At 34.4% G+C, this 12,362-nt stretch overlaps 1 protein-coding gene across 1 annotated transcript in view; it reads left to right on the plus strand.

The window, feature by feature from the left end:
* The window catches only part of LOC137640726 (alkylglycerol monooxygenase-like), a 13,680-nt gene extending 3,426 nt beyond the window's left edge, over nucleotides 1-10,254 (plus strand). Inside the window, exons 3-8 of the mRNA XM_068373207.1 lie at nucleotides 1,083-1,210; nucleotides 2,964-3,112; nucleotides 5,026-5,295; nucleotides 5,892-6,043; nucleotides 7,968-8,219; nucleotides 9,899-10,254. Coding sequence (XP_068229308.1) covers nucleotides 1,083-1,210; nucleotides 2,964-3,112; nucleotides 5,026-5,295; nucleotides 5,892-6,043; nucleotides 7,968-8,219; nucleotides 9,899-10,171 — 1,224 coding nt within the window. The 3' untranslated portion in view covers nucleotides 10,172-10,254. The remainder of the gene's footprint in view (nucleotides 1-1,082; nucleotides 1,211-2,963; nucleotides 3,113-5,025; nucleotides 5,296-5,891; nucleotides 6,044-7,967; nucleotides 8,220-9,898) is intronic.
* The last annotated feature ends 2,108 nt before the right edge of the window (nucleotides 10,255-12,362 follow it).

A 12,362-nucleotide genomic window follows, 5' to 3' on the forward strand; every position in this document is an offset into this window, starting at 1 on the left:
TTATTGTTCTTTATAATTCAGGCTGTTCCTTTAGTCGCCTTCCTGAATTATCTTTATCATAAGATTAATTCAAATCCTCATAATCATCATCATTATCATCATTATTATTGTTCTTTTTCATCATTCAGGCTGATCCTTTATTTGCCTTCCTGGATTACCTCTCTTATCATGGAATTAATTCAAATCCTCATAATCATCATCATTATCATCATTATTATTGTCTTTATTATCATTCACGATGTTCCATTAGTCGCCTACCTGAATTATCTTTATCATATAATTAATTCAATTCCTCATAATCATCATCATTATTATTGTTATTTATCATTATTCAGGCTGTTCCTTTATTCGTCGCTTTCCTGAATTATCTTTATCATTTGATTAATTCAAATCCTCATAATCATCATCATTATCATCATTATTATTGTCCTTTATCATCATTCAGGCTGATCCTTTATTCGTCTCCTTCCTGAATTATCTTTCTTATCATATGATTAATTCAAATCCTCATAATCATCATCATTATCATCATTATCATTGTTCTTTATCATCATTCAGGCTGTTCCTTTATTCGTCGCCTTCCTGAATTATGTTTCTTATCATATAATTAATTCAAATCCTCATAATCATCATCATTATCATCATTATTATTGTTCTTTATCATCATTCAGGCTGTTCCTTTATTTGCCTTCCTGGATTATCTTTATCATAGGATTATTTCAAATCCTCATAATTATCATCATTATTATCATTATTATCATTTCGTTATCATTATTCAGGCTGTTCTTTTATTCGTCGCCTTCCTGAATTATTTATCTTATCACAGGATTAATTAAAATTTTCATCATTATCATTATCATTATTTCGTTATCATTATTCAGGTTGTTCTTTTATTCGTCGCCTTCCTGAATTATCTATCTTATTACAGGATTAATTAAAATTTTCATTATTATCATCATCATTATTATTTCGTTATTATCATTCAGGCTGTTCCCCTATTAGTCGCTTTCCTGAATTATCTATCTTATCATTTGATTAATTAAAATCATCATCATTATCATTATTTCGTTATCATCATTCAGGCTGTTCCCCTATTCGTGGCCTTCCTTGCCCTGGAGTGGATCATCATAAAAGTGAAGAAGAAGGACGGGATTCCGACCAATGACATGTTGACCTCTCTCGGAAACGGGGTCATCCACGAAGTGACCGGGTAAATATGACCTTGGCTGTTTCCCTTAGCTTGTACCGAGCTGTCTAATATCCCTATAACACATAGCGTGCTTGAGGTTCAAATCTCAATTTTTTTTTTCTTTGTACGTATGATAATATCCTTAAATTAGAGGGATATTTATTATAGCTGATTATAAATTTCTTAAGATGATGCTCGTTATATCATTAATTGTTATTATTGTATAATACAGCTGAAATAAGTAAATGCTTTAGTATGTATATATATATATATATATATATATATATATATATATATATATATATATATATATATATATATATATATATATGTATATATATATATAAGTATATATGCATATATATATATATATATATATATATATATATATATATATATATATATATATATATATTTATATATGTATATATAATATATATATATATATATATATATATATATATATATATATATATAAATATACACTCACATATATATATATATATATATATATATATATATATATATATTTATATATATATATATATATATATATATATATATATATATATATATATATATTTATATATATAATATATATACAGTATATACATATATATCATATATATATATATATATATATATATATATATATATATATATATATATATATATATATATATATATATATATATATACATATATAGCCTATATGTATACATATATATATTATATATATATATATATATATATATATATATATATATATATATATATATATATATATATATATATATATATATATATATATATATATATATATATACACATACAACAAGCAGACAGGAATCTTAAATTTTTGACAGAATCTGTAACAAAACGAAACGCTCACCGCTGAGTCATAGGGTTGAATGGCTGGTATGAGCTTTTGTGAAGTGAAATTGTCAGTGAATGGAGCAATAAAAGAAAGTAATAGACGACTGGAATGGTTTCTTTACAGGAGAGAGAGAGAGAGAGAGAGAGAGAGAGAGAGAGAGAGAGAGAGAGAGAGAGAGAGAGAGAGAGAGAGAGAGAGTATAGATTTTGGTAACTTACCGTTTTTAATTGTAGGCTTTCTGTTTTTCTTGCAGTATATTAAGGTTTCAGATATACAGACTCTCTGATTAACTTCAAATAATTCATTGGCAAGCAATGACTAGCGTCCTGGCTAGTACAGTGGTAATGTGTTCGCTTAGCATTCACATGGCTGCAGATCAATCCCATCCCAGGACTGTGGGTTTAAGTTGTTTACTGGGGAGGTCACTGCTGTGTTGGGGTACCATAGTAGGGGGGTTGGCCTTTCTTAGATGACTTTTTGGTGAAGATTTCTGGCTAGTACACTGGTGACGTGTTAGCCTAGCATTCACATGGCTGCAGATTGATCCCATCCTTGGACTGTGAATTTAAGCTATTTACTAGGGAGGCCACTGCTGTGCAGGGGCACCACAGTGGGCTGGGGCTTGACCGGTTGACGTGTTTGCCTAGCATTCGCATGGCTGTAGATCGATCCCAGTCTGGGACACTGAGTTTAATATTTTTACTAGGGCCTCTCCTGTGTTGTTGGGGCACCACAGTGACGGGGGTGGGGTGGGGGGGGGGGCGGTGTTGGAATTGGCTTGCCTGGCTGAAATTCTGGTCAGCATCTATTCTACTGAAACCAGATACCTTTAACCTTTAAAAAGACAGTTGTCTATTAATATCCATTTTCTATTTCAATCTAGTTCTATTTCTACAGGATAGTTGTTAGAGGCACGACGCTTATAGGCTACGAATGGGTTTATAAACATCGTCTTATAGACCTGGATTGGAATTCACCTGTGACCTGGTTTATAGCGGCTCTCGGGGTTGACCTGGGATACTACTGGTTTCACCGAGCTTCACACGGTTAGTTTACTCAATGGTGCTTTTTAAGAGATTATCAGAAAATATTGACTATAGCTACTAAGGATGTTATAGATCAGTGGTTCCCAACCTGGGGGAAATTTGAAGCTACCAGGGGGGAAATAATTACACTACCTACTAACTAAAAAATATCAGATACCAAAACGAGCCCTGATATTGATACACTGGTGCACAAGAAGCAGCTTCAACCTTCTCACTAATTCAATTTTGAAGTAGAAGAATAAACAAAGGTCCTTTTATTTTGCTACTAGCCGCTCTCCATATACTGATAAACAAATAGTTACAGAGTAAAATGGATAGAGAGCGGTTAGTAACAACTAACTGCATAGCTCTATGGCTATGCGGTTAGTTGTTACTAACCGCTCTCTATCCATTTTACTATGTAACTATTTGTTTATCAGTATATTTGTATAATGGAAAAATAGATTAGTAAGTCGTCACATTGTGTTTCAATTACTTTTCCCTCATACACATGACGGGGGAAATCTGGAGGGTTGCACTGGGTGCAGGGGGGAAATGACAGGAAAAAGGTTGGGAACCACTGTTATAGATTGTGGCTATGTACATGTTCAATCTGTTGGTAACAAAACAATTCAAATTCAAGAGTTGGTAATTGAGAAATATTTCGTTCAAGAAGAAACTGAAGACCTTTGTCTTCTAAATGTTTCAATGATGTGGATTTGACAATAGATACCAGTTATGCAGTGCAATATTATTATTATTATTACTATCCAAGCCACAACCCTAGTTGGAAAAGCAAGATGCTATAAGCCCAGGGGCTCCAACAGGGAAAAATAGCCCAGTGAGGAAAGGAAATTAGGAAATAAATAAATGAAGAGAACAAATTAACAATAAATCATTCTAAAAAAAGTAACAACGTCAAAACAGACATGTCACATATAAACTATTAACAACATCAAAAACAAATATGTCATAAATAAACTATAAAAAGACTCATATCCACCTGGTCAACAAAAAAGCATTTGCTCCAACTTTGAACATTTGAAGTTCTACTGATTCAACCACCCGATTAGGAAGATGACTCCACAACTTGGTAACAGCTGGAATAAAACTTCTAGAGTACTGCGTAGTATTGAGCCTAGTGATGGAGAAGGCCTGGCTATTAGAATTAACTGCCTGCCTAGTATTACGAACAGGATAGAATTGTTCAGGGAGATCTGAATGTAAAGGATGGTCAGAGTTATGAAAAATCTTATGCAACATGCATAATGAACTAATTGAACGACGGTGCCAGAGATTAATATCTAGATCAGGAATAAGAAATTTAATAGACCGTAAGTTTCTGTCCAACAAATTAAGATGAGAATCAGCAGCTGACCACCAGACAGGAGAACAATACTCAAAACAAGGTAGAATGAAAGAATTAAAACACTTCTTCAGAATAGATTGATCACCGAAAATCTTGAAAGACTTTCTATATAAGCCTATTTTTTGTGCAATTGAAGAAGACACAGACCTTATATGTTTCTCAAAAGTAAATTTGCTGTCGAGAATCACACCTAAAATTTTGAAAGAGTCATACAAATTTAAAGAAACATTATCAATACTGAGATCCGGATGTTGAGGAGCCACCGTCCTTGACCTACTTACAATCATACTTTGAGTTTTGTTAGGATTCAACTTCATACCCCATAATAATTTATGCGATAAATTGGATGTATTGGTCCTGTAGTGCGTAGGGCTCCCCTGCGTGATAGGACCAGGAAGACAGCCCAAAAGTAAAGTAAGTTAGGGAAGATAATTTCAAACATAACTTACCAGGAAAACAGTCCTTAAAGCAAAGTCAGTAAATCAAGATAATTGCAGCTTAAATAGTAACAGTAGATGTAGAAATAAAAGTTTCCAATAAGTGATTTTTTCCAAATCCTTAACAGAAGTGAACATCGTCTGGGGCAGTCACCAGACCCACCACTCTTCAGAGTATTACAACCTTTCCACGGCGCTACGACAGTCGACCTTTTCCAGGTACTTTTCCTTCGGCCTCTATCATCCTCTGGCACTCCTTGGCGTGCCTATGCCAGCCATATTGGTTCATCAGCATTTTAACCTTCTTTACCAGTTCTGGATACACACCGAAGTGGTTAAGAACTGTGGCCCTCTAGAGTGGATATTCAACACTCCGTCACATCATAGAGTACACCATGGTTAGTTCCACTACTTTAGTTTGTCGTTACGAACAATTACAATATGTTGTACATTTTTCATTAATACTTTCACTCACTCAATGCGTTTCTACAGTGTTTCTACAAGCTTATTCATTCAAGATTTTTATTCTTAACTTTACACGGGCCAATAAGTGGTGCCTGTACAAGAACTATCCTGGCATCCTCACTCATGCAATATTTTTCTATTGTTTCTACAAGCTCACTCATTCAAGTTTTTTATTCTTATCTTTCCAGAGGCCAATAAATGATCTGGACAAGAACTATGCTGGCGTCCTCACTCACGCAATACTTTTCTATAGTGTTTCTACAGGATTATTCATTCAAGATTTTTATTCTTAACTTTACAAGGGTCAATAAGTGGTATCTAGACAACAACTATGCTAGCGTCCTCACTCACGCAATACTTTTCTAGTGTTTCTACAAGCTCATTCATTCAAGTTTTTTATTCTTATCTATACAGGGGCTAATAAGTGGTGTCTGGACAAGAACTATGCTGGCGTCCTCCCTCACGCAATACTTTTCTATAGTGTTTCTACATGCTTATTCATTCAAGAATGTTACTCTTATCTTTACAGGGGCCAATAAATGGTGTCTAGACAAGAACTACGCTGGCGTCCTCATCATCTGGGACAGAATGTTCGGTACATTTGAACCAGAGAGACCAGATGAGAAGATTGTTTATGGCCTCGTGACTCAACCGCAGTCTTTGAATGTCGCGTGGCTTCAGGTACGTTATTTCCTTTCCTTTAATCGAGATGCAAATATTCGTTGACTTTTTGTCATATCAATTATTTATTGCAATTCAGATTAATAATTATTTGGTGCCCTTGTTTTAAATTGGTGAAAAATTATTACCGACTTGACTTCATCGCGTTTGAAAGCGTTTAATCTACATGTACATAATACATGCATACACACATATATGCACATACACACAAACATATATATATATATACATATATATATATGTATATATATATATATATATATATATATATATATATATATATATATATATATATATATATATATATATTTACATTGACTTTATTACTGACACATTCCGCTCATGATCTTATATTCTTAAATATAATGATAAATAATTTGAGACAGAATATATGAATGTACGTACACACAGGCACACACACACACACACACACACACACACATATATATATATATATATATATATATATATATATATATATATATATATATATATATATATACATACATACAAAAGGTTGAATCAGGAACAAGCAGAATTTACCCAAAACCGATGTGCAATTGTCTGGAGGGAGCAAAGTCGAGCAACCCCTTTCTCTGTACGCGGAAAATTAAGCCTCATTTATCCCCCAAGTTATTTATCTTCTCACCCAACGCTAATGCATTTTCAATAGATTTACCCTTGGTGGGGAATCACCGACAGGGCTTTATGCTCAAACTCTCACTGGGCATAGTTTTAGTATTATTATTACCTCCAGCGATCCATGCAAAGCGAGGATTACTTAAATGATAAGGCTGATCTATCGGGGTGTGGGGATCGTTTGTTCTGAGGTATAAGGCTATGTTTGGCTATCTGTCTTGGCTGCTTAGAAATGCGAAATTAGAGGCTGTTTTTTTTCATTTATAGATTTTATTTGTTCAGTTAATGGTTTGCTTCAGTTTTACACCTTGGCACTAAGACTGATACACACACAAACAAAGCCACTCCAACACCTTCTAAAAACATAACACACACCTCACACGTCTCGAATTGTCGACATAACCGCACCAGGACTCCTCGCTGCTGGGAGGAAAGACGTTGGGGACTGGTACAACACAGGATCATGTGCTACCGGGGTCTAAGCGATGTCAGGTAGGGCAGCTGATCGGGACTAATGTCTAACCCAAAGATAAAGCGAAGTCCTTCTCAAAGAAGGCAACCGTGTTTACCCCATACAAAAGGGGAAAAAAGCACTTTAATATAAGAAGACTAACCTACCTCCTTGGCTCATTGAGCATAAATTCATAATTTGGTAATAATGATATAAAAGTCCATAGGTTTTCTCATTCAAATTTATTATAGGAGAAAGATTGGCCTCAGGTGAAGTTTATACATCTAATTTCTTTTCGTCATGATGTCTTTTTATATAAAAACTTATTTTTTTATATTTTCGTAACTTATGATTATTATTGGTATCCTATTCTTGGTATCATAATACTTTGATGTTTTTTTTCTCACCGTTATACCTACATTAAGGGGTCGGTTGCCTGATGCGCCCTCTCCAATGCCTTCTATCTAAGGCATCCTCTTCCACCAAATCTCTACTCTCCATATCATCCTCTACTTTATCTCGCCATCTAATTCTCACAGGATTTAATGGTAGTGATCATTATACGATTTATTGTTTGCTATTTTTCCCTGTTGGAGCCCTTGGGCTTAAAGCATCCTGCTTTTCCAACTAGCTGATAATAATAACAATAATAATAATAATAACAATAATAATAATAGTAAAAATTTGCTTCGGGTCTTTTAGCTTATAGCATCCTGGTTTTATAACTGGGGTTTTAGGTTAGCCAGTAGTAGTAGTAGTAGTAATAATAATAATAATAATAATAATAATAATAATAATAATAATAATAATAATAATAATAATCATTCTTTTCAGGTCTTTTACTTCAGATCCGTGATTGAGAAAGCTCTGAGCATGAATACTTGGGGTGACAAGTTCAGGGCCCTCTTTTACGGCCCCGGGTGGGTCCCTGGTGCCCCTCGCTTGGGGGACCCGACCACATTTCCAGACGTGAAGGCCCCGAGGCCCAAATATAATCCGAAGCTTCCTCTGTGGCACGAAATTTACGTGACGGTACACTTCGTCGTCATCGTGATCATGCAGCAAGTTTTCATGTCAAAATTTGCGGTGAGTGGATCTTCGTTCTTATACTCCTACTATAATCAATTCTTTCTAGTGAGGCAGATTTGCATCGACTCGCAGGGGTGCCCTTTTATGTCGGAAAAGTTTCCTGATCGCTGATTGGGTGGACAAGATAATTTTAACCAATCAGAAAGTAGGAAACTTTTTCGAGCTAAAAGGGCACCGCTGCGAGTCAGTGCAAATGCACCTCATTAAAAAAATTGAGTATAGTGTAATGGAGCCGTCAAAATGACGTCTAAATATTTAAATAGATATATGCATACATACGCACAGACACACAGATTCAGCCCTTCTTACCCCTTTCCCCTTTCCGAACAACAACCCGCTGGTTTGGCAACTCGTGGGTAAGTGTGGTTTCCGAGTGTACCTCTCGGGGTACCTCCTTTCACCGGGGTATGACTACTTCATTATTGTCAGTGTACCTGACACAGTGTACTGTAGGCATTATTTTTTTTTTTTTTTTTTTTTTTTGCAGGTCCCTTCAGCCGCTAACTGCACTCACACTTTAACCATTTACCATACCTCCATCCCAGCTAATACTCCTCCATTTTGCTGCCTATCCTCTCTAGGCATTTAATTTATAGTGCAACTGCGAGGGAAGGGGGAAGGTGTTATTCTCCCAGTTACACCTGAGCTCTAAATGGCCTCCCAGATCTCAGGGCCGGGTCATATTGCCCAAATAAAAAATCTAATCCAACTGAAATTACTTTTATTTACTATCATTTCGGTGGGCCATATTTCCCAAATTGAAAATCCAACCCACCTGAAATTACCTTTTTTAACTACCATTTTGTTGTGTCATATTTCCAAAATTAAAAATCCAACCCACCAGAAATCTACCTTCATTTGCTATCATTTAAGCGGGTCACGTTTCCCAAATTAAAAATCCAACAATCCTGAAATGACCTTTCTTTACTATCATTTCACCGGGTCCTATTTCCCAAATTGAAAATCCAACCCTCCTGAAATGACCTTTCTTTACTATCATTTTGCCGGGTCATGCTTCCCAAATTGAAAATCCAACCCAACTGAAATTTCCTTTATTTACTATCATTTCGTTGGGTCATATTTCCTAAATTAAGAATGCAACCCACCATAAATCTACCTTTTTTAACTACCATTTTGTCGGGTTATATTTCCCAAATTAAAAATGCAACCCACCTGAAATTACCTTTATTTACTATTATTTCGTCGGGTCATGTTTCCCAAATTAAGAATGCAACCCTCCTGAAATGACCTTTCTTTACTATCATTTCGCCAGGTCATGTTTCCCAAATTAAGAATGCAACCCTCCTGAAATGATCTTTCTTTACTATCATTTCGCCGGGTCCTATTTCCCAAATTGAAAATCCAACCCAACTGAAATTTCCTTTATTTACTATCATTTTGTCGGGTCATGTTTCCCAAATAAAGAATGCAACCCTCCTGAAATGGCCTTTCTTTATTATCATTTCAACCGGGTCATATTTCCCAAATTGAAAATCCAACCCAACTGAAATTTCCTTTATTTACTATCATTTCGCCGGGTCATGTTTCCCAAATTAAGAATGCAACCCTCCTGAAATGACCTTTCTTTACTATCATTTTGCCGGGTCATGCTTCCCAAATTAAAAATCCAACCCACCTAAAGTCTACCTTCATTTCATTTGTTACTTCCATTTCAGACATTCTCCTGGTATATGGTGTTGGTCTTCCTAGTGTTCCTTCTGATATCCGTGGGGATCATAGGTGCCATGTACGACGGCTGGTGGTGGGCGCCCTTGGTAGAAGCCGCGAGGTGTGCCTCCTACGTGGCCTACGCCAGGACATACCCCGTCACCTCAGTGCCAATGCTGGACTACGCTATGCTGGCTTACTTCGCCCTCTCGACTCTCCTCTGGACGTCCCACAGCTTGTCGGTGATACAGGCGACAGCTAAAGACGCCAAACTGAAGTGATGTCATATTTTGATCCGGAGTTCTTATTAACTCAGTATTTTAATGTTACTGTTTTTGAAATATGTTATTTTAATTATTCATTACTTCTCTTGTAGTTTATTTATTTCCTTATATCCTTTCCTCACTGGGCTATTTATTCCTGTTAGAGCCGTTGGGCTTATAGCTTCCTGCTTTTCCAAGAAGGGGTGGAGCTTAGCTAATAATAATAATAATAATAATAATAATAATAATAATAATAATAATAATGATAATAATAATGTTCCAGTTCTTAAAATATGTTATTTAAATTATTCATTACTTCTCTTGTAGTTTATTTATTTCCTTAAATCCTCTCCTGACTGGGTTATTTTCCCCTGTTGGAGCCATTGGGCTTTTAGCCTCCTGCTAATAATAATATATATTTCCAGTTCTTAAAATATGTCATTTTAGTTATTCATTACTTGTGTTGTTTTTTATTTCCTTATATCCTTTCCTCACTGGGTTATTTACTGGATCGTTTTCCCATGTTGGAGACCTGGGGCTTATAGCTTCATGCTTTTCCAAGTAGGGTTGTAGCTTAGCTAATAATAATAATAATAATAATAATAATAATAATAATAATAATAATAATAATAATAATAATAATAATAATAATGTTCCAGTTCTTAAAATATGTTATTTTAATTATTCATTACTTTTGTAGTTTATTTATTTCCTTATATCCTTTCCTCACTGGGTTAATTTTACCTGTTGGAGCCATTGGGCTTTTAGCCTCCTGCTAATAATAATATAAATTTCCAGTTCTTAAAATATGTTATTTTAATTATTCATTATTTGTGTAGTTTTTTATTTCCTTATATCCTTTCCTCACTGGGTTATTCACTGGATCGTTTTCCCATGTTGGAGACCTGGGGCTTATAGCTTCATGCTTTTCTAAGTAGGGTTGTAGCTTAGCTAATAATAATAATAATAATAATAATAATAATAATAATAATAGTAATAATAATAATAATAATAATAATTTAATGTTCCAGTTCTTAAAATATGTTATTTAAATTATTCATTACTTCTCTTGTAGTTTATTTATTTCCTTATATCCTTTCCTCACTGTGCTATTTATCCTTGTTCGAGCCGTTGGGCTTATAGCTTCCTACTTTTCCAACTAGGGTTGCAGCTAAGCGAATGATAATAATAATAATAATAATAATAATAATAATAATAATGATAATAATAATAATAATAATAATAATAATAATAATAATCGTGGATCCTTCTTTTGTCTGTGACATAAGAAAGCTTTTCCCCCTTATAATTTTTTCATTGCTGTTTATTTTACTGTTGTTGTTGTTGTTGCTGTTGTTGCTGTTGTTGTTAAACTATTTCCTCAGTTACAACCCGCGCCCCAGTAAGAACAATATCATTTGGAAAAGGGAGAGAAATATGCAAGGCAGCGCCACTGCCATTATGTAAATTCGCCTTTGGCAAGTAGCAAAAAGCAAGCCATGAATTCGCGGTTTTTCCGTCATTAGAGCGATCAGATATAATCTGCATTGTATTTCGACCTTTTCCTTGATGGAATCACGGTTTTCGTTCTTGCGTTATCTTATATCTTTACTAGTATTTCTATACAGTTGTTCTATTTACTCTTTTATATAAACCTTTTCCTTGGAAGGAAATAAAAGGTAAGTGCCAAAAATGAAATAGGAAAAAGATATATAAATAATAAAGATATTCTACAGATTTGGGATGAAATTACCAACGGAATTTAGAGTAAATTGGTTTATTAGCAAAATAGCTTTACTAGTATTTTTTATACAGATTTTTATTTACTCTTATCTATAAAAACTTTCCTTGGAAGGAAATAAAAGGTTAGTGCAAAAAATGTAATATGAAAAAGATATACATAATAAAGATATTTTACAGATTTTGGATGAAATTACCACTGGAATTTAAGGAGAGTTCGTTTCTTAGCAAAATTTTATGTTAAAAATGTTTTTGGCGTAAGTTGATATGATTTTCATGCTGCCAGAAAAATCGTTGAAGAAATACTTTTCCATCTTCTGTAAAACCAATTTGATATCATGAGCATGGATGTTTCGATCTCTTATCTGGTTGAAAGGGTAAGCCCACTGCAAAAACCATAGAACTGTGGTCTAACTATCTCAATTATACCAGTCTTCATCATAATGGCTTTTGTTCGACGTGTACATGA

Source organism: Palaemon carinicauda, chromosome 5 (genome assembly GCF_036898095.1).
Source record: "Palaemon carinicauda isolate YSFRI2023 chromosome 5, ASM3689809v2, whole genome shotgun sequence".
NCBI lineage: Eukaryota > Metazoa > Arthropoda > Malacostraca > Decapoda > Palaemonidae > Palaemon > Palaemon carinicauda.